The sequence below is a fragment of the Gasterosteus aculeatus genome, chromosome 9, assembly GCF_964276395.1.
Source record: "Gasterosteus aculeatus chromosome 9, fGasAcu3.hap1.1, whole genome shotgun sequence".
Taxonomy (NCBI): Eukaryota; Metazoa; Chordata; class Actinopteri; order Perciformes; family Gasterosteidae; genus Gasterosteus; species Gasterosteus aculeatus.
In genome coordinates, this window is record NC_135696.1 from 14,928,598 (window position 1) to 14,952,606 (window position 24,009).

Here is a 24,009-nt window from a genome sequence, read left to right on the forward strand (position 1 = left end):
TACAAATTTCTGTAACCAAATTGTTGAACGGAGGAAGGGGAGACAAACGTGAGGGAAAGTGCGAACTAGTGGAAAACAATTAAAGGACAAAATTATCTTCAGGATTTTGCTGAATATTTTCAAATTGTTACTGCTTTGATCTATTTTTGGGCAAAATAAAAATATGTGTGATAGGAAGGAGTAAAGAGCTTAGTGGAGTGTGGTGGGTGAAGAAGATGCTCGGTCAGCATCTTCTGACATCCCGGACACCAGAAGGTGGCAGTAGTGCAATGTGGAGGATGCAGCTACTCTTTAAAGCTTAAAGGAGAAGAAGAAGAAGTTAGCTCCTGGGTAGCTAAGTACCATTTTACCCAGTATAATTGCGTCAGCGTTACTAGATTTAAAATAAACAAACAATTTGCCAAATATGTCCAAAAGACATCGCCTTGATTTGGGTGAAGACTACTCAACCAAGAAGAGGTCGGAAGGGTACGTGAAGCTCCCCCGTTAACATGTCCACTTCAACCAGCCGGCTAGCGGCTAACTGTTAGCCGATGGGAGTTGACTTGGCTAGTAGCCACACTTGATGTGTGATGAAAAAGAGACCACATAACCACAGTTGTTCCTGTTTTCGCTCTGTTATTCAGCCGCCGCTCGATGGGACATCTGCTGTTCTTCAGATATATGATTGTGAACGTATCGCGTTGTGTAATAACGTCATGTTGGCTGGCTAATGAGGGCTATGCTAGCTGTTAGCCGTTGCTATTAGTCGTTTCCATCACCATCGAGGCACGTGTGTGTGTGTGTGTGTGTGTGTGTGTGTGTGTGTGTGTGTAAGCGCTCACTTAGCGTGTTGCTAAAAACCGCAGCTAACTAGCGGCCTAAGCCTAGCTACAAATTGAAAACCATGCGAATTGTTTCTTCGAATAGTAATCTACTGTAAGAATGGATCATCTTGAGACCTCCCAATAAACCGGTCATGTGTTAGCATATCTGCTAACACAAACTTTGTCGTCTCTTCTCACCCGGGGCAAACACCTTAAGTTAACCGTTATCATACTATTACCTGTAGTAAGGGACTCATTTACCAATTTCACTCACTCACTGTAACGTTTTACCTACATTATGTGAAGCAGCTTCACTGCTTAACTTTATTGGAAACTGCTTCTAAGATACTGTTAAAATTGTGTTGCTACATCAACATGTTTCATCTAGAACAACTTAAAAGTGACTAATTTCTGCTGTTGATGTGATGTGAGCAGGACCACATTAATATCGACCCTCTAATGTTGACAGCAGTATAGGCAGCAAATCAGTATCCCTTCTTGATTTCCGTTGCATTGTGGTATTTCTTGATCTGCCCTGCCCCGATGTGTACAGGAGAGACCGTGACAGAGACCGCGAGGACCGCTCCAGGGATCGAGAAAGGGACAGAGATCGGGACAGAGACCCGAAGCCCACTAATGTCCCGTCGAACAGCACAGTGCCCTTGCCGTGCTTAGCACCCATCAAGCAGTTGGCTATGCAGCAGCAGATCAACCCGTTCACCAACCTGCCGCACACGCCGCGCTTCTACGAGATTCTTAAGAAGAGGTTACAGCTCCCGGTGTGGGAGTACAAGGAAAGATTCGGCGACATCATCACACGTCATCAGAGCTTTGTCCTTGTCGGAGAAACTGGCTCTGGAAAGACAACACAGGTCTGTCATGCAAAGAGTCCGTGAGTACCTTAACTGCCGGACACTAAGTACCTGCAGTGCTTGATGAATGCTTTTTTAAAATTTCAAGCTTAACCAGTAGGTTGTCACAGTGATATCCTTTGAAATTCTTTCTGCAAATTTATTGCAACTTTTCAATCTTTAGATCCCACAGTGGTGTGTGGACATGGTGAGGGGCTTGCCTGGGCCTAAGCGGGCAGTAGCCTGTACTCAGCCAAGGAGAGTGGCGGCTATGAGCGTTGCTCAAAGGGTGGCCGACGAAATGGACGTCATGCTTGGACAGGAAGTTGGCTACTCCATTCGATTCGAGGACTGCAGCTCTGCAAAGACGATACTTAAGTAATGGATTGAGCTATTTAGCATGCACAGAGCACCTGGTCTTAGTTTAAAAAGCATGTTTTATCCAGAGCATCTCAATCTAACAAAGCATGTCTTTAGGTACATGACAGATGGTATGTTGCTACGAGAGGCTATGAACGACCCGTTGCTGGAGCGATATGGTGTGATCATTCTGGACGAGGCCCACGAACGAACTCTGGCCACAGATATACTAATGGGAGTACTGAAGGAGGTGGTGCGTCAAAGAGGCGATCTGAAGGTACTCGCTCACCTTTTTATTAGACTCCGAAACACTGTAGAATAACTTCCCAAGGGTTTACATCACTGTTGTACATCCCCATTTCTTAAAATGAATCAAATTTCTGTAACTAATGAAGAGCTACCTCAGGCATTTTCTAGTTTAATGAAATAGAAATATCAAAGGGAAGCACAATAAACCAACCAGCAAGTGTGCCAATTACATTACACTACAATATGAATGGGTAGACGCAGACATTTAATCTTTTTTTTTTTTTTAAGAGACTCTGTATAGTACATTTAATTGAAAGTACAAGCTGTACAACTATTGAACACTCTTATCAGATAAGGGGAGTGTGGTAGTTAGGCTAAATAAGAACAAAGATATCTGTAGAGGAAAGTGAACTGCACCACTATTGGACCTGTTCCCATGTCATCTGGGGCACACGATGCACAGCTACACAACTGAACTGCCTCCTATCTGACTTTTTGCCTTTTGATGAAAAGGCTTATCAGTTAATTAGTTATGCGGAGTTCCGCCAAATTACCTCGTATAATGGAAAGTCCCACAGAACTCTTATCCAACTAAACTTGAACTGTGTGCGCCGACTTGTATAAATGCTGCCCTCTCTGTACATCTCTATCATTTAATTGTCTCCCTCTGACGTCTGCATTGATTTCTTGTCTCTAATTATAGAAAAACTCTGACTAGGAAGCTCTCTGTACCGATTCTGGAGCGCTTGATTTTGAACAGTTCGGATCGGTCCTTCCACACAGAAGTCTATTAAAATATACAAAGACAAATTTCTTCGTAGATCTCCGTTTCTTGTAGGTCTCCCTTTATTTGGTCAAATTTCCGGTCTGTTTTATTTTACTGGTGGGACTAATAGCCGTATGGAGCTGTTGTTGTTGTTGGCCCTAATCTTAATCTATCCTTTCAGCCTTAAATTTATAAATGTATCAAATAGTTGTAAACACAACATTGACAGCAACGTTTTTCTATCATGCACAGGTGATCGTCATGAGTGCCACTCTAGATGCTGGGAAGTTCCAAGTGTATTTCGACAACTGTCCTCTCCTGACCATCCCAGGCCGTACCCACCCTGTAGAGATTTTCTACACTCCCGAACCAGAGCGAGATTACCTCGAGGCAGCGATCCGGACCGTCATCCAGATTCACATGTGTGAGGAAGATGAAGGCGACTGCCTTCTCTTTCTCACTGGCCAAGAGGTAGGATTTGTGACACATTACTCTGGTCCATGTGTCCAATTGTCTTTATACAAACGCTGTTATTGTCCCTTAACTCAAAAATTTCAATTGTAATTCCCCCTCAGGAAATTGATGAGGCCTGTAAACGGATCAAACGTGAGGTAGATGACCTTGGACCTGATGTCGGAGACATCAAAATCATTCCACTGTATTCCACATTACCGCCACAGCAGCAGCAAAGGATCTTTGAGCCGCCTCCTCCGAGGAAGCCCAATGGTGCTATAGGAAGAAAGGTACATTTTAACGAGAGGCATTTTAATGAATTATGTATTGCACCAGATAAATTCATGCATCGTACTCTATGGGTGGCTTTGCATTATGTGTCCATTTCTTCCTACCCCAGAATTTGATAATTAATATCTACGAGCCTTTCCCTTCATTCACAGGTTGTGGTTTCGACGAACATTGCAGAGACCTCTCTGACAATTGATGGCGTGGTGTTTGTTATTGATCCAGGATTTGCTAAACAAAAGGTGGGCTGACCTCACTGGGGTTTTTAGTGCATTGAATCCTGTTTTGTAATGTGGTGCTACATAAACGTTCAAATGATACTTAAATATTCTTAATTTGAATGCAGATACAGAATGCTTTTCTGTGGTCCCTCCACTGCTCAGGTCAACAATTTTGTCTAAACGTGCTTTAAATTGTGTGTCAAGGTTTACAATCCCCGAATCCGAGTTGAGTCTTTGCTGGTCACGGCCATCAGTAAAGCTTCTGCTCAGCAGAGGGCAGGACGAGCCGGCAGAACGCGTCCAGGGAAATGTTTCCGCCTCTACACAGAGAAGGCCTACAAGACCGAGATGCAGGTACTGAAAGTTACAAACCCATTGTTGTCACTTTTTACAATTCAGTGGTGGAAAATAACCAACACGTAGTTAGTTCAGCTCGTTCTTAGAATTAATACATACATGTTGTGCACATTCGTAACGTTAAAATATTTTTTTTTAACACTATCAACCTCCACCCAAGGATAACACATACCCCGAGATTCTTCGGTCTAACTTGGGATCGGTTGTGCTGCAGCTAAAAAAGCTGGGTATTGATGACCTCGTGCACTTTGACTTCATGGATCCACCCGGTGAGTTGGTCTTGATTTAGTTTTTATTAATCTCCACGTTGGGAGAACGCTGACATTGTTTCTATGGGCCTCCTCCCTTCCTGCAGCTCCCGAGACACTGATGAGAGCCCTTGAGCTTCTGAATTACTTAGCAGCGCTCAATGATGACGGTGACCTGACCGAGCTGGGCTCCATGATGGCAGAGTTCCCCTTGGACCCTCAGCTGGCTAAGATGGTCATTGCCAGCTGCGAGTTTAACTGCTCTAACGAGATCCTTTCCATTACTGCCATGCTGTCAGGTAATGCCCAGGACTGGGCTGTCATCCTCCTTGCCTCCTCTCGGCCAAGGCGCTTGCTGTTAATCACAATAATACTCACTGGGAGTTTTGAAAAATGTGATTGCCGGACTGCTGTTATTAATACTTGAATAGTGTTGTATGACGACGGATGTCCTTAAAAGAACTTCAGGGGGAAAAAAATGATTGCAGATTTAGTAGATATGAAGCAACAGTTTAAACCAGTGGTTAACTACACAGATCGCACAGCATAAAGTTACATAGTTACATCCAGATGTGGGAAAGCGGTAAAAATTGGATTGCTGAACTGAGTGCAGTGCAGACCAAAGTTTAAAACAAAGATTTTGATATTTCTTATATTGTGCTGTGTAGGGATTAGCGTGTGTACGATAATCACTATTATTAGAGTAGCAAAACCTGCTTGCCATTTTTTTTTATTTACCATGAACACTTTTGTCATCACAGAAAAGCGTCTTTTGTCCACAAAAGGTCCCTTTTTGAAGGCGATGCCTTTTGCTCTGGACAGATTCATTAACATTGTTATCCAGTTCTTTAATTTTAAATTGATATTTAAACTTACGTTGTATTTTTTTAAGGATATGATAGTCTAGTATATTTATTGACAAGCAACGTATTTTATTCACTAGATAGGGCAGGCGCCACTTGGTGTTTGTCACATTCATTGTGTTAATCAAAATGTTCCTTTTTGATTTAAATACATTGTGAATTGTACCCATTATCAAATATGTGCGGTTACCTTATGTAGTCGTGAAAGTGTTTTAAGTATCTGCTCTTTTAGAGGCCTTTCTTTCTTGAAAAGTACAAACATTGCTGGTGTCCCTAACATTTTGTAGTTGTGTGAAAACTCTTGTTTTACAGATGTGGTTAAATGAACCCCCCTCTCTACGAGCTAATAGCCAAAACAGTTGGGAAAGACTGCAGCCCCCCCCTTTGATAGAGCTTGTGGTCCTGCCCTGTCCCAACGCAGTGTCGAGTGCCGTAGCATCATAGGCTTTGCTCCATTTTTCTCTGAATATTTGACTCATCCCCATGGGCGGCTTTGTTGGGGCCCATACCAACCTTGTTTAGTCCCACAGTGTTTTGTCCGGCCCACGGAGGCCAAGAAGGCAGCAGACGAGTCCAAGATGAGGTTTGCTCACATCGACGGAGACCACTTGACGCTGCTCAACGTCTACCACGCCTTCAAACAAAGTAGGTTTAAAGTTGAATTTTATTTTTGTCTGAAGCCTTGCTTAGAAAGCCTAAAAGGAAAATTGGGATGGATTAAAAAAAAAAAAAAGGCGGGTTTCAGCGTCCGGAAAGAAACTGGCATTTCATGCAAGTTTAAATGCTGGATTTGAGATGTCTGGTTTTGGAGGTTCTACATCACACTTGCTCACTATTACTCCGCTTGTATCTGGACAAAGATGAAAAATGAGGAATGCCTTCATATACAAATATCTGACTTCCCGTCACACTTTCTCCAGACCACGAGGCTAACCAGTGGTGCTACGACAACTTTGTCAACTACCGCTCACTGATGTCCGCCGATAACGTGCGGCAGCAGCTGTCGAGGATCATGGACCGCTTCAACCTGCCCCGCCGTAGCACAGAGTTCACTAGCAGAGATTACTACACCAACATCCGCAGAGCGCTCTGCACCGGCTTCTTCATGCAGGTAATCACACAACAGCCAGTGTTGAAATGGTCCTTTTTTGGTAAGCTGATCCAAAGGCGTCATTCACAATGGTTTACAACGCGTATGTTTGTAGAGTAACATCCCTGTATGCGTTTTAAAATGTATTATATTATTTATTTTAATCCCCCAGGTGGCTCATTTGGAGCGCACGGGTCATTACCTCACGGTCAAAGACAACCAAGTGGTTCAACTGCACCCGTCTACCGTTCTGGACCACAAGCCCGAGTGGGTTCTCTACAATGAATTTGTGCTCACCACCAAAAACTACATCCGAACCTGCACAGACATCAAACCGGAGTGGTACGTGTGCAAAGTTTTCTTTTTTCTGTTAACCTGTGTGTGAGACACCGCAGGCCGAGCGTTCCGTCTGTTCCGAACAGTTATGTTTTGTACTTGCTCTTACTTCAGATGATCTGCTGCCAGATGTATTCATGTTCTCCTCTCCTCTTTTCCAGGCTGGTGAAGATTGCACCCCAGTACTATGAAATGAGTAACTTCCCACAATGTGAGGCAAAAAGACAGCTGGAACGAATCGTTGCCAAACTAGAGAGCAAGGAGTATTCCCAGTACTGAACAATAGCCAAGACGTGTCCTGGAAACAACTTGGTTCTTTAGTTTTAGATCTTAATGTTCGAAATTTGACATTTAGATTTTTATATTTTGTTTTCTTTTGTTTCTTTTTCCCCATCAATGTTTATTATGTAACTAAGTGTAATGTCAGATTAAATATCAGCAGCAATTATTAGACCTGGCTATAAATATTTTCAAAAGGAGTATCGGAAACATGTCAATTAGATGTGGTTGACCTTCCTTTAGGGATTGTTTAGTCATAAAAAAAATCGCTTGCTTTGTTTCTTTAATAAAGGAGCTTTGACTTAATTCAAGCGTATATTTTAACGCCTGTTATCGTGGTGTGTGTGTGTGTGTGTGTGTGTGTGTGTGTGTGTGTGTGTGTGTGTGTGTTGGGATATTGATTTGGTAGTTAAAGTTTGCTTGATGTAAATATGTAAGCAATTCTTCAGACTGGTTTATAATTAATTAAAACACAGTGTAGTACTAACCCTTGTTACACAATACTATTTTAGTATGTTTAATATCTTAATGGTATGTTGAGTTCCCAACTAAACAATTAGTATTTTTACAGTATTACTCGTAAACTTTCTAAATGTCTCCCAGTTTATTTCCTGTGAGTGAATGACCGAGCTGGTGAAAGGTGCTGAAACCAATCCTTTGTTACGGGGGACGCACAGTGGAAAACCAAAGATAAACAAAAGGAATAACTAGATTTAAAGAAAATAAGTGGAAAAAAACTGCCTGACAAAGCTCTTTAATTTTTCCAAATCTTGCATTTTTAAAACTCATAAGCGCTTCACATTTTTCAGAGAAAAACATTACAAATGAAAAAAATCTGATGTAACATAATTTTAACTCAATGACTTGTGAAGCAAAACAGGGTTCTGAAGGAACATCAGCAAATCGCCTTTCCAAATTACAGTAACTATACTGCTGCTAAATTAAGTGTTAAAGGAGCACAGACCACCATAGATATACTTTAGATCATCCTGTATAACTGAATGCATTTCCATTTTGAGTATAAACTGAAAGGGAAGTCTTCTGTAGGACCTCGTCAGCTCGTCTTTTTTAAAATGAAAAATAACAACTTGAATATGCTGTGACACCAGGGACCGTATTCACTATCACTTCCGTTCTATATCCTCTATGGTCTCTGGCAGGCACCTGCCGCGTGTCTCTGATAGCATACTGGCCACTATTGCCCCCAGTAAAGCTACAAAGCACAGGACCACCTGAGGCAGGTCCTCCCACACCTCATCCAGCATGAGAATCAGAGGAGCCACTGCTACACCAATCCGAGCCATGAAGGAGTTGTAACCCATGCTGTTCTGTCTAAAAAACAAACAAAAGTAAAGTACTTTTAGGTTCTGAATGACACTTCTATTTATTCATATTCAATGTACTGCACTGTTGATATCGTTACCTTATTACAGTGGGATAGAGCTCTGAACTGTAGAGGATAATAGTTGCAAAGGAAGCTGAAGAAAACCCTTTTCCAATGATTGCCACCACTGTTCTGATAGTACACATGCCTGAAAACAAGATGCCATTAATTGAGGGACGTGTTTTTGTCACTGCAGTCGTTGGTTTGAATGAGCCCTCCAACGCTCATGTATAATGACGGTAATCATCATACGTACATCTTATCACGGTTACGTTTTAATAAATAGACTGTAGATCCTTGGTGTGTTACGTCAATGAATGCTCACCGTTCGGTATTACAATATTGATTCCAAGAGAGATGCCAGCCATCAGCAGAGCGCCCACCTCAGTTCTTCTTCTGCCGATCTTATCCAGCAAGTAGTAAACGGATCCTTTGGCCGGGAGCTCGATTAAAGCAAATGTAAACTGGGTGAGGTAGATGTTGAGCCCAAAGCCTGTGATGTTGAAGCTGATGCCATAAAATGCGCTTGCCACACAAAACCTAATGGCAGAGAGAGAGAGTGGAGACTCCTTAAACCAACTTCAATTCAGAATGATTCACTTGGATTGTTTAAAATAAAAAAAAGGACTGTTTATGTCACAATACATTTTTACATGAGCACATTGGCGCTTGGAATACAGACCACACTATACCAGTACATAGTGCCAGTTTCCTCATGTTGGGTGTTCGTATCAGATCAGAGTACGAATAAGGCCGATCTCTCTTCTCAGCCATGACAATAGTCGATAGTGTCTGCAAGAATGCAAAAACTCAAACTAAGTGGAATCTGAAGATCACAGGCCCAAGACTATGTTGTTGATTGTTCTTTTGCTAAACGGTCATCTGGAATATGCCAACCTCTGTTTTAAATGTGTCAATTAGCTCCGTTGTTCCATTCATTCTGGCACATTCTTTCAAATACACCTGAGCTTGCTCCAGCTTTCCGTTGGCAATGAGCCACCTGGCCGACTCTGGAATCCACCTGATGTTAAAAGAAGATTTGTTTACCTCTAATGCATGGCATTATTTCATTGCATGCACAGCACAGCATACAAAAGCAAAGAGCAAAAGAGAAATAGTCCCAACACTGAATACTGCAAGTCAACATCGCAACTAAAATGGACTCGGGTCATGTCACGTTAATTTCCAACAGGTCTGATTTAATTTATCTTTGACCCCAAACACCAAAGCTGTACCAAGCAGAATTCAGCTTTGATAGAGGGTAGACATCTGAGAAAAATAAAGCAACACTTTTGTATTCTAATCCAACCAGGAATTGGATCAAACATTTCTTTACCTTCTAATATAAATTGTAGGATATAACAATTATTTACATTCACATGTAGGTGCATTATTGCTCTTGATTTTTGCACTGAACCTGTTTGATTAAAAGTTTTGAGCTATTCAGTCCTACCTCCATGTGATAATGGCCAAGGCCAAAGGTGAGGTGACACTAACTATTAGCCACCGCCAATCGGTCACAAAATAAGCAATAGCTGCAAAAACTGCGCTCCCGAATGTCCAGGATAAACTGTCGATGACTCCCACCAGTTTCCTGTGCTCCACGTCCACCCACTCCAAATCTGCAGGGAAAACAAACACCTCACCACATTTCCGGCATCAACATTCAGAGAAACTAATGTGGTTTTATTGTGTGTAGACCTACACGCAAATTTGCTAGCATGAGGCAAGACATGACATGATACAGAATACGTGTAACAGCTCACAACAGAATATTAAATATATCATACTGAGGACTGCTGAGACAATGATGATGCCAGTGATGCAAAACCCAGTGAAGAACCTCAGCACGGCGAACATTACGTAGGACGTAGAAAAGGCACTTGCAACAGCAGTGAGCATTCCGGACACGTAGGACACCAGCAGCATGATCCTACGGCCGAACCTGCAGAAGGACAGTTTCCAAATTTGAAATCTAACTGATTCTTTGAAACACTTGAAAATCAAAGGAGCCAAACTGCAAATACCTGTCACTCAGACTGCCAAAGGTCAGGGCTCCAAACATCACTCCGATAAAGAAGATGGAAGCAGTCGCTTTGTTTTTCCCTCTGCTGTCACACACCAGGTCCCACTTCACACAAACAAATGAAGAGACTTGCTGACGTGAGTTATTTCTCCCCAAAAAGTATGTTTTTATCTTTTTTTTCGGATATGTTTTGAATGAATACATGAAGGAAATGAAGGTCACCTGTGAGGTCAGAGTGGACTTGAAGGTGGTGGTGTCGTACACCCAGCCGTTCTGGCACGGCACTGTGGCTGCATCAGTGGTGCTGGAGGAGTTGAGCAGCAGATCGTACTGAGGCTCCGCAAACATCTGACAGGAGCTCAGGCTCCCGTCCTCCTGGAGCGGAATACTCACAGAAAGCCTTTCTGCCTGGGATAAGTTCCGTAAAAAGAAATCTTCGTCCAGAGAGCTGATGTCGCAGTGGTGAGAAGGAACAGCCGCTATGAAGTTGTTTAGCACGAAGTGGCAAGGCAATGTGAAGCGGCCAATGAAATTGATCGCAAGCATCATTTTTTGAAATCTTCCAAATCCATTAATGTCGGCTAAAATGTTCTCGAACTTCATTGTGACCTCCCACTGTGTGCGAAATCCTTTCGAAAGTGAGAGGAGAGAAAAAAAAAGACTCATATGTCTTCACACCAAAGAGATTAAAGGCAAGTTGTCTCAGTGTTCCTCCCATAGGTTTACAACTTCAGGGAGGCGGAGCGGCCGAGGGTCGTAAAGGGAGGAGTGTCTGGACGCCGCTGGTGCTCTCGATCTGCTTCGAGCGCCACGTGCGCACGTGTTGAGGCGGAATGCGTGGAAAAAAAAAGAAGTTTTTTTCACCTGAAACACCTGAACAGGGCAACCTTTGGCATTTTTCTAACAGACAAAATGTGTTGATATTTAACTCACTCTCTATAGACTCATTATAGACACTCTGTCTGAGTGTCAAGCTAAATTAGCATTTGTGTTAACAGCTGAGCGGGAACTTGAGTATGTGGGGAGATGAGTTGTCACCTTAGCACTTTTCATTTAGGAAATAGCACATTTTCATTGCACTGGAACGCAAAAGTATAGCCAGGAATCATCGGTGAGGTAAAAGGTTTAAGGTCTTGATTCAATGAAAATGTTGGCTCATTATTGGTCAGCATACACAAAGACAGCATTAAAAATCAAGGATGCAACAGAGCTGCTCAGTACAGATTTTTAGTGGTGTTGTCATTGAGAACTACATGCACATTTTCTGTTTCTTCGACATTATTCAGTGCAGGACACCATTTAATCAGTATGTCTTTGGATATGTTGAATCCTGACAGACTGTTGGTTTAAGTATTCATTTTGACTGGCTGGGTATCTGTCATTATCAATAAATTAGATTCTTTTTGAAAATCCTTGTTCCTCGTGGAATGTCCCCTGCAAAATAGATACAACTTCATTTAGTCATTATATCATGAATTAGTTTTCAATTCAGGAAAGTACCATTTTTGACACCCGCAATTGATCAAAATCTTTTAGGAAGATGCATAAGTCCAAGAATGACCAATGATTGTTTGGAAAATTCTTTAGTAAGCTCAGTGTGGTGCATGGCTAACCATTTACAGTAGCTTTGATATTGTAACACGTGTAATCTTCCTCTCCTTATTACCTTGGTTTCTCAATATCCTCGATGTTTTCCGGCAGTCGGGTGTTTAGTGTTTCAGGCAGGAGCCAAGACACTAAACCGGATCCGACCGCCACCGCACAATAAATGATTGCAGGGAGGAGATGCCAAACGTCCTCCAATAGCACGATGAGTGGAGAGATGGACACGCCCAGACGCGCCACAAAGGAAGTGTAGCCTAAACCATTCTGTCTGTAAAATCAATGCACCCAGGTTAAATGTAAACCTTCACTAAGTTAAATGCGGTCAAATTAGTAGCAGATCTGTGTTTGTTGTTGTGGTAACAAGTTAGTTGTTAACTCGCCGTATGACTGTGGGAAAGAGTTCAGTTGTGTAGAGGAAGATGATCGTGAACGAGGCTTCTGACATGGATTTTCCAATGACTGCCACAACAGTACGGAAGATCCATTTTTCTGAGGGAAAATGTGTTTAATTGAGAATATTCTCAAATACGTTGAGAATTCTTGTACTTGCATCTCACTAAAACGAACCTTTTGCAACAAAGATGTTGATGAAGAGACAGAGGCCGGTTGACAGCAGGGATCCCGTCTCACCAGACCGTCGACCAACTTTCTCCAGGAAGAAATACACACCGATCTTTATTGGCATTTCGATGGATGCAAATATGACCTGTGTGAGGTACGGGTTTAGTCCGAACCCGGTGATATTCAGACTTATCCCATAATATGTCAACGCTACTCCGTACCTAGAAAATAGAACAAACTATTGACATTTTCTCAACTGATATGATCATTTTAACCATGACTAATAAAAACATACCTGATTTTCAGTTGAATTGCAAACAAACAGCAGTGATCTGAGCTTCGCAATTACAATGCATTCATATTATGGTATCACCAATCATCCTTTTATTATATACCACAATGCATGATATGAAATGTATAACATTCAATATTGATATCTTCATTATCAGTGCAAATGATCAGTATTTAACATTTACTTTTTGATTAAGGGTTGCATGAGATCATTCATCCCATTCAATACAGGGTTAAAGTCTGATTATTTGGTAGCATAACTTACCATACTATTCCTGAGCATATTGAAATTTTCCTCATATTTGGGGTCTTGAAAAGATCCAAAAAGGTGTACTTCTTATCCTCAGTTTCATCTTGTGCAGTTTCCAATAATTCCTATTAAAAAAATGTTTATTGACCACATTTTCCGCACTAGTGACTAGTCTATCAATGTGAGATTAGCAGTTAACCGAAGTTAAAATGTACCGTTGGTGTGATGGTGGCCATATACTTCATTCTGTTGTTCATCTTGGCACATTGCATTAAGTACTTATGTGCAGCATCTGCCTTCCCGTTTGCCAAGAGCCACCTTGCAGACTCTGGAAGCCACCTGAAGCAATTGTGGTGAGATCAGTCTTGAGTTCAGTGTCTTCTAATAGGAAATATGTGTAAAACCTGAAACTTGATAACCTCCAAGTAATGATGGACAGTATCAAAGGTGAGGTCACTGCTACAATGAGCATCCTCCAATGATTGACATTGTATGCAATTCCAACCAGAAGCATGTTTCCAAGTGTCCAATCCAGGCTTATGATTACACCAGAGAAGGTCCTATGTGCAATTCCACACCATTCAACATCTGGAGGAATTTCAGCACGGATGAGAAGTCAAAATGAAATGTTTTCACTTTTCATTTCTTGAAATTAAATCTAAATATATTATATTTTCCTTATATCATTGTTTTAAAAGCCTACTTACTTAGAGCAATGGAGATTATGCTCATTCCTGAGAGTGCCATTCCGGTAAAGAACCTCATGATGACAAACACCACGTACGATGGGGAGAATGCACTCAGGACCGCAAACATCAAGGAGGACATATAAGACGCCAATAGCAGCGGTCGTCGGCCGTACCTGGTCATGAAAAAGAAATGTTAAAGTCATTGTGTTCATCATGAGATCCTTTTTATTCTCAACTCATGAGGTAGGACATCATTATTGATAATTCTCTACTATTTTGTTAATTGCATTTCAAATTATTATTGTATCTTATCACGTTGTGTCTCTTTTTCTGTATTTTCTTTTTCTTTGTCGTTTTCTTATCATTATTGTCTTTTACACAGCTTGTGTAAGCTGAAATTCCCCCAATTACATCAACATGGTTAACAACAACATACATCAGACCTGTACAATTCCATGTGTAGATTTGGTGCAGTGCCCCTAAAATTGATGTTTCAGCAACATAGAGGACTTACTGTGTCTTCACTTCAACAATCTTACCTGTCACTGAGAAACCCAAATAACGGGGCTCCACACATGACACCGAGGAAGAAAAAGGTGACTGTTGCCTTGTTCATCGATTTCCTGCCGCACACAAGATCCCACTGCAAAGAAACCGTTGAAAGCATTAAAACTAGAGAGCACCTTGCAATGGAATTGACCTACAGCCACAATGCCAATGGCCCCACTGCCGACCTTTCTAATTCTGCTCACAATTCCCAAACAACATCCATTTGTTAACTCAACCGTCATTATGGTCAACTGCACATCTTAAGAATGTTGCGGCTGTGTTGTGTCTTGCACCATTGCGACGCCTTCTTGGCTGCAAAAATCTGTCCTCACACACGTGAAAACAACACTGCAGCTGCTGGTAATTAGTAAAGTTGAACTCGGTCAAAACTAAACATGTCCTACTTTTTGCATTTTATTATAGAAATTCAGCCAAAAAGGATGCTAAAAAACATTTGATTACAAGAGATTTGATCAACATAACATTGATCAAAACATAGATAACATGAAAGAATATTGCACTGTTTATTAAGACACTTACCTCGGTGGCCAGCGTAGATTTAAACGTGCTGTTGTCATACACCCATCCGTCCGCACACGGAACAGTCACTGCATCCTCAGTACTGTTCGGACCGAACAGATGTTGATATTGGGGCTCTGAAAACATCTGACAGGAGCTCAGAGTCCCATCCTGCTCTGATGGCACACCAACAGACAGTTTCTGTTCCCGAGTTAAATTCCCGAAGATGCCTCCATCATCCAGAGCCGTGATGTTGCAGTGGTGAGAGGGAACAGCTGCCATGAAGTTATTCAGCAGGAAGTGACATGGCAGAGAAATACGAGACAAGATCTGAATCAAAATGAGCCTGATTTGGAATTTCCCAAATCCGTCAATTTCTGTGAGTATGCTGTCAAATTTCATGGTGCTACTTTGCTTTCAGTCGACAAGAAGATGAAGGTTACGACAGCGGGTTGAGATCAGGTGGCAGAGACCAAAAAAAAGATACATTTACTAGCAAAGCGTCAATCATTACTTTCGCTCTACTGCGTTGGAGCATAAATCTCTCTAGGCTTAAACAATGTTGGCAACAGGAGATGGTTTTCAGTCTGTGTTGTTATTGTATCCTTCAGGAGACGACACTGACCCTGAAGTGGCAGCATAAGATCCTGCAGCTGGTCCCAGCTGACATTAGGTGAAGGCAGGACATTCCTCATAAAAATAAAAAAATGAACCCTAACCCTAACACGTTTAGCTAAAAAGAAATCCTGAAATTGAGCTCTTATTTTTCTTGTTCATAGTGGAGATGTTTCTTAAATAACTTCTCACAGCTGGAGGTTCTAGTTGAAGAGGAAAAGTGATCACTGTACTACTATTGTGTGACTCCTCTTCAGCTGAGGGACATATTGCATAACTGAACTTATGCCTCATCTAACTGACCTTTGCGCCCAAAAGACATTTTGTAACTATTGTTTTTGCATAACGAACTGTATTAATATTTACTTAAGCTTTTACATTTGTAATTGTGCATTCAACTTGTAAAATCCCCTCAGACTTGGAGTCCCACAAACCCCGCTTTGTGGATGTCTGTGTTGATATCCATTGTCTTTATGCATATAAACCTCAGGTCAGGTCGCGTCGGGATGGCCTCGATACCGATTCCGGTTGCAAAAAAAAAAAGTCTGGTTATATGAATATCTATGAGAAAGAAACCGGTCCACTTGATTTATAATCTCAGAAAAAAATTATAAACGTGACTTCATAATCTCAATTGCTTTTTTTTATGTCTTCCTGAATGCAGTATGTTGTTCATTTAGTAAATGATAATCCAGAATGTTTTAGGGTGAGTTCAAAGAACGACATGTCCCTACCTGAAATCATAAAAGCCACTCCTCTGCATTACAAGTGAGATGTCTTTATTTGATCAGTTACAAAAAACAACAACATGGCAACGGTCGCAATCCAAGATGGCGGACAGCAGTCCACGAACCTCTGGGTGACACCACGATGGCAACGTCGTGATCCTCATGTAGAGTCTATGTTTTGAAAACATTCAAGGTGTTTGAAACTGCACGTCACATTTCAGGTGCAACACTTTGCAACTCATGGGCCAAATACAAAAAGTAAACAAACACACATATCGCCACACTCCATCCTCTTTAATAAAAAAATCATTCCATTTGGTAAATAAAAGTATTGTTTACACCAAAAAAATTGTCTGAAGGATTTGGAGAGTGCTTTATGATGTGTAGAAGTGCCTGGATAGTAAACATTATGTACATCTCTGTAAAAGTCAGTGCTTAAGTAATTGGTAAAGACTCTTAAAGCAACTAGACCCATGAGGTTGTTTGAATTAGTCTGCTCCATCTGTGCTGACAGACGGCACAGCTGAAACGTGGTACGGTCCCTCTCTGAGGAAGGTCTTCAGACGGATGTAATACTGGCTGCCCAGTATCTCCACGGCTGTTGATGAACTGACCAGTGACCCCACCAGCTCAAACTTAGCATCTTTGGCGTCCTTTGCCTGACCCGTTGAACGGTCCAAAATGAACTCCATGAAACTTGGAGTGCTGATCATTAGCTTCTGACCCCACAGCTGCGTGGCAATGGCCTGGAAAACACACAACAGATACTATGAAGCTAGAAATATTACTGCCACTATGTTCATGACATCCTGCTTTTTATGTAACACACACAGAAACAAGACGCTATCTCTCAATATGTGCAGCTCCGTCTTGTTTTTCTTTACAGTCAGATGTGAGAAAACGATGGAGGAAGAAAGGAGCCCTTACGGTGAATATCCGCAGAGCGCCACAGTGCAGCTCAGGGAACGGCTGAGTGCTGATGTTGCGGATCATGTCCATGGGCTGGTTAGACAAAAGGTGGAACCAGGACTCCGTGAGGGCCAAGAGGTCGTCCGTCTGCTCTTCCGGCTGCAGTAAAACATTAAACATTCAATAAACACTTCTCTTCTAAAAGAAAATGGCTTTTTAAGACAACAAATAAATGCTCCTTATTCACACACACACACACACAGACACACACCTGAAGGGTTAGAAGTTGTGATATAGCATCCAAGCTGCGCACCCTGAGCTCAGTGGCTCCAGCGCTGGCAAGCTGGCTCATTCTTGCCAAGACAGCCTTGAACGTTTCTCCTGAGAACACACAGATAATCAGTTGCAAAGAGCCCAACACAACTACACACATGAAATATTTAAATGTAAGAGGGGACGGGGGGGCATTGCTCCGTAGTCAGATTTCGCTTTTATTAAACAAAAGCTGGGAGGACTTTGTAGAAAATACAGATAACAGGCGAACCTGCTTTTTGTAGAACCTGCTTGCCCTCCACAGTAGATCCGAGTAGCCCTAAAGTGTCCAGAGCCACACCGATCATTGCCGGGTCCCGATCCAGAGCCATCTCAAACACCTTGTTCTGAAAGGCCGGGTAGGTTTCACAAACTTGCTGTGGGCTCTCCATAATGGCAAGGTTTCCAAAGAACTTCACCAAACCTAAATGAGTATTATTCAAACTGAATCACAATAAAATTGCCACCTGAACATAATATTAAAAACCCCCATAAAAAAACAGATACCCACCAGGAAGGTAGAGGGAGGATAAAGGGTCAGTCTCTGCTCCTCTGATCATGTTGGAAATCTTGTCCATTATACCCTGCTGGGTCAAATACTGACGGCCATGCTGACTTTGAGCTAAGGCAGTGACCATCTCAATGGCTGTGGCTCTAGAGAAAAACACGACAGAAACACGTTCACATAATTGTTGATGAAATGAGACTGGCTGGCACAACAATATAGCACCTCTTAATTAGCAGTAACTATATTATTATTTACTGAATAAGTTCTGAGTTACTATTTATATAATTCATGTTCACCTGATCAATACATCGTCTCCAGTCAGTTCTCCGATTAGTTGAGAAATGAACCTGCTGTTGGCGCAGTAACCCAGAGAAATGGGAGATACAGACGAAATTTCCACCACAAGCTGCAAATGGCAAGAAACGTCTTTATTAGAGCATCAATACGACAGCTGTTTTGTACGTGTGTACATTACTACGCACTACAGAAACAACTTTATATAAATTAATCTAAGTGTGCACGTAGCACAATATCTTGGTATCATTGGTCTTTTTTCCCACCAAAATAAAGTTTCTTTAAAAGAACAACAACTGCTTGTCCCACAAGTTGTCACTTTTGTATCATCAGCCACAAAAACAAAGAAAACTGACACTGGTTGAACGTACCTCATATATCCGGTACCGGACTATGTCACTTGTGGCCATCACATCCTTCACAACTTTCAGCAGGTCGCTCTGGAACAACTTGTCTAACCCGGACTTGGAGTGACTCAGTTTGGACAGGGACCTGATGGCCTAAAAAAAAAAAGACAATCACTAAACCCGCTGCAGATTCATTACAATTTAATGCAGGATACCTCAGTGCCTCTAACCACCTGCTTCGCCACAGCCATCTTCTCCTCTCCAACGCAGTTGATCACTGATCCAAGAATGTCATGGTTGTCGAGGATTTCAGTGGCAGCATCCGGGTGCTCCAAAATTCTACCAATCTGACAGAAAAACTTGGCAAGGTCAGTTTAAAAGTGATTGTATATATATGTGTGCGTGTAACGGGTGTGTGTGGAAAGCCTACCTGTGTCAGGGCCAGTATCTTAACCGTTTCATTAGGATGGGTCAGACCCCCCTGCAGCTCCACTCTGTAGTTCTGGGCCAAGGAAACAGGACTAAGGGCCAATAAGATGCGTTCAAGGATCTCCACACACAGCTCCACCTGCTCCCTGTAAACACAGCTACCATTAGTAATGTTCAAGCTCCACCGCACGATAAAAGGTGATTTTAACACGTGAAAGATTTAGAAACATTCACATTGAAGAAGGTAACGTTGTTACCTTAGCTCTAAACAAATTAATACATTACCAAAATCATTGTGAGGAATTTGAAGCGAAAGGGAAAATCTGTAAGCATACTGATATTTACATGTTTTTATTGGTCGGTTTAGCTCGACAATTATTAACAATTATCTGCACCTGCACTGCCCAAAGGAGAGAAACGGTTTCCTCAGATATACAGATTCAAATATTTCCTTCCCCAAAACAAAGGGATCTGTAAAGTATGTGTAGCATTGTAGCCAGTTAGCTTGCTAACTACAAAGCACGGTATAAATGCAACATTTGCCAGCTAACGTTAGTTCCATAATCTCTAGCAATTTATTATTAAAGTTATTGCAAACGACATTAATACTCATTTTTGCCAGAGGAGTGAATCAGCAGTTAACAGCCACCAGTTGGCTAAACAGCGTGAACAAATACACACAAACCGACCTTTCATTTGAGTGTAACAGAGAGAATATCACATTGAAACGTTGTCCGCTCAGCGAGTCTCTCAACGCGCTGAGAGGGATCGATAATAAAGCTGTTTTTAAAATCTGTAACTCTTCAATTGGATCGTCAACACCGGAGATTTCTGCGAGTAAACTCTCAATGGAAGCCGCCATGACTTTCAATGTTTGGAGAACTGGTTTCTTCTTCGTGGGTGTAAGCGGCAGACATCGCCGTACCGCCACCTGCTGGCCTGAGTGGGAGACCGCAGCGCACCTTTTGGGGGATCGTTCTTTTGGTAGAAGTCACGGTGAAACATGTACCACTATTTCTTGCTTAAGGTCAAAAAAACAGTCCAAAATGATCGAAAAAGGCCATGGAAAAAAGCCCAAATATTGGATCAAAGGATGTTGGGTCAAAAAATGTAATAAAATAAAAATCAAAGCGAAAAATACCATGGAAAAAAAGCAGAAATGTTTTGAAAAGGTCCCCAAAATATTAGGTCGAAAAAATGATGGAAAAATAAGTACATATATTAGGTGTAAAATGTCTAAAATATTAGGTTGAAAAATGTTGTGTTAACTGCTAAATGTTTTATTGGGTTATTTCCCAAATAAAGAAGGGGCTGTATGATAAACTAAAAATGCAAGCTACTATCCACAACTTTGGCTTCAATTTGTTCTCCTTATATCAGAGTTTAACATAGTTTTGTATTTGTTTGTACATGTTCTGGGTGCCCTAGCGGGATGATCAAACTGCTTCTCCTATGAATCATTAATGTTGTAAGCATGATGCAGGAACCTCTTGATGAAGCATGTGACTCGGGGTTGGGGTGCAGGGTTACATGCTGCTAGAGCTTCATGAAAGTGGAAACCCTGTCCGTCAGCTAGTATTGTTGTTGAACCGACAACAAGGGGACGTCCTCAGGTCCCAGACGGCTAAAACACACAGCGAAACAACAAGGCTTTTAAGTCGGATGTCATGAAGGTACACTTTTGACTATTTGCAAATTATAACCTACCGTATTCATTTGGCTTCCCTCATGGTGATTCATACATTTTGTCTCTCGTACTCTAGTGCTCTCCGTGCAAGTTGCGAACCCACCAGTGGTGTTTCCTCCTTTTCAACGTCGTCCTCTTCCATGCCCTGTTGTTTGGGGCGGACATTGTCGAGGAGTACCTCTTGCAGCCCACGCCTGCGGTCTACACCGATGGCATAGTTGTTGATGTAAGAGAGAGAGCAAGGAAACTAGATCTGAGCAGCGCCAGGGAGAACATTTCCCACGACTACCCAATGACTAACCCCAATGCCTGCAGAAACTCCAACCTCTTCCTCCTCGCTCTGGTTTTCAGCTCCACAGCTAATGTCACCCAAAGAGATGCAGTGAGGAAGACATGGGCCAACCAAACGCTCATACAAGGCTTCCCAGTTCGGATACTGTTCTTCCTTGGATCAACCGACACTTTCGCTGCACAAAAGGCCCTCGCGATAGAGTCTGACCGTCACGGGGACATGGTCCAAGGTCACGGTGTGGCTGACTCATCTCTCCGGGGCCCAACAGAGATGACAGTGTCGGCCCTCCGCTGGGTGATCGCCTTCTGTCCTGTGGCACGCTTTGTTCTGCTGACCAAGGACTCTGTGTTTGTGAACCTCCCAGCCATCGGAGGCTACCTACTCGGGCTGCACCGGCACCCAGAGGACTTTTATTTAGGAAGGGTGATCCAGAGAGAATCCCCTGACAGGGACCCCAAAAGTCCTGGCTACCTGCCGCCAGCACTCTACCCTGATAAGTACCTACCTGAATACTGTGATGGAATGGCCTACGTTCTATCCCAGGATGTGGTCAGAAAAGTGTATGTGGCGTCTGCAGCGGTCCGTGCGCCTGTGCGGCCGGATGTTTTTGTGGGCTTTTGTGCTCAGAAGGCTGGCGTCACACCAAAACACAGCTCCAGGTTCTCAGGAGAGAAACATATCCGCTATAACGCCTGCTGTTACCGCTATTTGTTCAGCTCGGCAGTGATGGAAAGCCACGATCTAGAAAGAGTGTGGGCGGACCTGGGACAGAAGAGTGGAAGATGCTCACTGTTACAGACCTACTCTGGCCTGTTGATCTGCAAGACTCTCACATATCTAGATAAACTATCCTTTTTCAACTCTAAGGGATGAGCTGAATTGAACAGTTAATTTAATAGAGTATGTGTTAGTAAATTCATTTGCTTGTAAAGGAAAAAGACTGAAAGAGACAGACCTTGTCCATTTTTCACAGAGCCGATGCAGAAGGGATAGACATCAAAAAATGATGCATTGTTCTCTATAACACTGTGAATGGAATGGACCTGCCGTTAATGTAATGCGTACCTGTGCTTCTCCTTCAGTCATTCCTAAGTGCCCCTCTCACTTGAAGTACATTCACTTAATAAGCAGGGTACTTTGCTGCAATAAAAACACAACAACTATGAAATAAATACACAAGTGGACTATCAATTTTAATATAAATGGAATCAGTTTCCTTAATGCAGCTATAAAGCAGTTTCTACATCACCATATTACTGCTGCAAACCATAGTTTAAAAAACCCTCATACAGTTCCAAGTACGGGCATTCTGTCAAAGAACAGCAGTCTTACGTCATCTATTTTCTGTACCGCAGCTTTTTAATGTGCAACCTAATTCCATAAGCTTATTGACTGCTGTGTGCAAATACTCATTAATGCATCATGTAACTGTTGTGGTTGAAGAGCAACAAGCTGTAAGCCTGTGTTTATTTTACATATAGTTTCTTTATTTATCTGTATCTCTTTTAGTGGTTAAAATATGCTAACTGAGCTGTGTCTGTAGGGGGTTGGGGAAAGGAAAACCGTTTCCACTCTCTCTTTAAATAAGGTGGCACACGTGAATGAGCCGGGCTTCACTATGACCAATAAGGCAGGACCTGAACCTGAACATCTGCAGTCCAAAACAAGTAGTCACATTCTTGATTCTACCGTCAGGTCTAGAAACCAGCAGCATGGGAAGTCCACAATGTTGGATGTCTGACTGATGGGGTATTTTGTTTTTTGGACAAATTCGTATTATTTTGCAGCTGCTTCAGGGATGATTACTGTGAGTAATGGATGATGCTTCTCTAGCCTTGATCTTTTGATAATGGCTTTCTTCCACCATACCCCGCATCGCTCTCTTTCATAACCTAACTGTTTAGAAATGAATATAGTGAGATTATCTCATAGTCTGTCTGCTTTCATCTTTCATGCATACAAGTAGTAAGTGTAGTAATAGAGGACCAGTGTAGATTTAGTGTTGTGTCAGTTTTCTTTTATTCTTTTCATGGAGATTATATGGCAATATGCTGTACAATAAACTATTTAACAGATATTTCTATGCACATGATTGCAACATCTATGTTGGTGAATACTGGTGTAAGTGGTATATTTAAGACTGATTAAGATTTATTATGCTCACGATTATTGTACTAAAAAAGTATATTTGTAGCTGTTTAACGGGTTTGTTAGTGGTTGAAGTAAGGTAGTCTTATTGTGTGGAAACATCTAACCTGCTGAAGCGCAATCCTGGCAGGGGTCATCATCCATACCAAGAGTCAACTCGTTAGTCAAGGGTGCTAACTTCCTGTTTCCATGGCAATGACTCAACATGCTGAGGTTGCTGCCATACTAGGAAACAGAAACTCCTTTAGCACCAAAGTAAGGCTTGATGATGGTTGAGTGTTAACACCAAGTGGAACCAAGTGTGAAGAGAAGCTTTGGCAAGAGACAAATTGTCCAAGAGTGCGAGTCTTTTAATAATCCTGGAGCTGCATGTGTCATAGGGCCTCTTGTAAGCGGTACAGAGGACAACGTGATTGGCCTGAGGCTTCAACATCCTTCGATCCAGTTACAAAGCTTTGCCGTAATATAACCTGCACTGTATGTGAGCAATGGTGTATTGAACTGTCATTGTTTTTTGTTGTTGATTATTGCGTTTTGTCATAAAATGACAGGCTCTCCAGCTGCAATCATCAACAGCTTCAATGTCCTACTTCCAGGGTTATATGGATACATCTTTTTTGAAGCAAATGCTCGTGTACATGACAGGAAGGCCCATAAATTTCTACTATAAAAATGAGCCAATATTTAATCTGGGTTACA

At 42.0% G+C, this 24,009-nt stretch overlaps 4 protein-coding genes across 4 annotated transcripts; 2 read left to right on the forward strand and 2 right to left on the reverse strand.

The window, feature by feature from the left end:
• Window positions 1-35: 35 nt before the first annotated feature.
• On the forward strand, window positions 36-7,473 carry LOC120825799 (ATP-dependent RNA helicase DHX15). Its single transcript, XM_040187634.2, has 14 exons — window positions 36-468; window positions 1,360-1,678; window positions 1,842-2,035; window positions 2,135-2,294; window positions 3,285-3,503; window positions 3,608-3,775; window positions 3,929-4,015; window positions 4,199-4,348; window positions 4,512-4,620; window positions 4,707-4,898; window positions 5,985-6,107; window positions 6,383-6,573; window positions 6,725-6,894; window positions 7,050-7,473. Exons 1-14 carry the CDS (start codon window positions 407-409, stop codon window positions 7,165-7,167), a joined length of 2,262 nt encoding a protein of 753 aa, XP_040043568.1. The 5' UTR covers window positions 36-406; the 3' UTR covers window positions 7,168-7,473.
• Window positions 7,474-7,905: 432 nt separating this feature from the next.
• Window positions 7,906-15,639, reverse strand: LOC120825803 (uncharacterized). Its single transcript, XM_040187641.2, has 18 exons — window positions 15,063-15,639; window positions 14,513-14,616; window positions 13,992-14,146; window positions 13,704-13,872; window positions 13,500-13,623; window positions 13,300-13,409; window positions 12,750-12,964; window positions 12,563-12,671; window positions 12,244-12,450; window positions 10,800-11,247; window positions 10,579-10,682; window positions 10,342-10,496; window positions 10,005-10,173; window positions 9,449-9,572; window positions 9,234-9,343; window positions 8,877-9,091; window positions 8,591-8,699; window positions 7,906-8,499 (listed from the first exon to the last, which is right to left on the reverse strand). The coding sequence occupies exons 1-18, from the start codon at window positions 15,441-15,443 to the stop codon at window positions 8,292-8,294; spliced, it is 3,216 nt and encodes a 1,071-aa protein (XP_040043575.2). The 5' UTR covers window positions 15,444-15,639; the 3' UTR covers window positions 7,906-8,291.
• A 779-nt stretch (window positions 15,640-16,418) lies between these two features.
• Window positions 16,419-20,807, reverse strand: psmd5 (proteasome 26S subunit, non-ATPase 5). Its single transcript, XM_040187588.2, has 10 exons — window positions 19,873-20,807; window positions 19,185-19,329; window positions 18,988-19,101; window positions 18,779-18,907; window positions 18,410-18,519; window positions 18,117-18,259; window positions 17,838-18,029; window positions 17,565-17,674; window positions 17,312-17,452; window positions 16,419-17,130 (listed from the first exon to the last, which is right to left on the reverse strand). The coding sequence occupies exons 1-10, from the start codon at window positions 20,043-20,045 to the stop codon at window positions 16,873-16,875; spliced, it is 1,515 nt and encodes a 504-aa protein (XP_040043522.1). The 5' UTR covers window positions 20,046-20,807; the 3' UTR covers window positions 16,419-16,872.
• b3galt9 (beta-1,3-galactosyltransferase 9) lies at window positions 20,773-22,321 on the forward strand. The gene is made up of 2 exons (XM_078109053.1): window positions 20,773-20,856; window positions 20,947-22,321. Exons 1-2 carry the CDS (start codon window positions 20,851-20,853, stop codon window positions 22,033-22,035), a joined length of 1,095 nt encoding a protein of 364 aa, XP_077965179.1. The 5' UTR covers window positions 20,773-20,850; the 3' UTR covers window positions 22,036-22,321.
• Window positions 22,322-24,009: the final 1,688 nt, after the last annotated feature.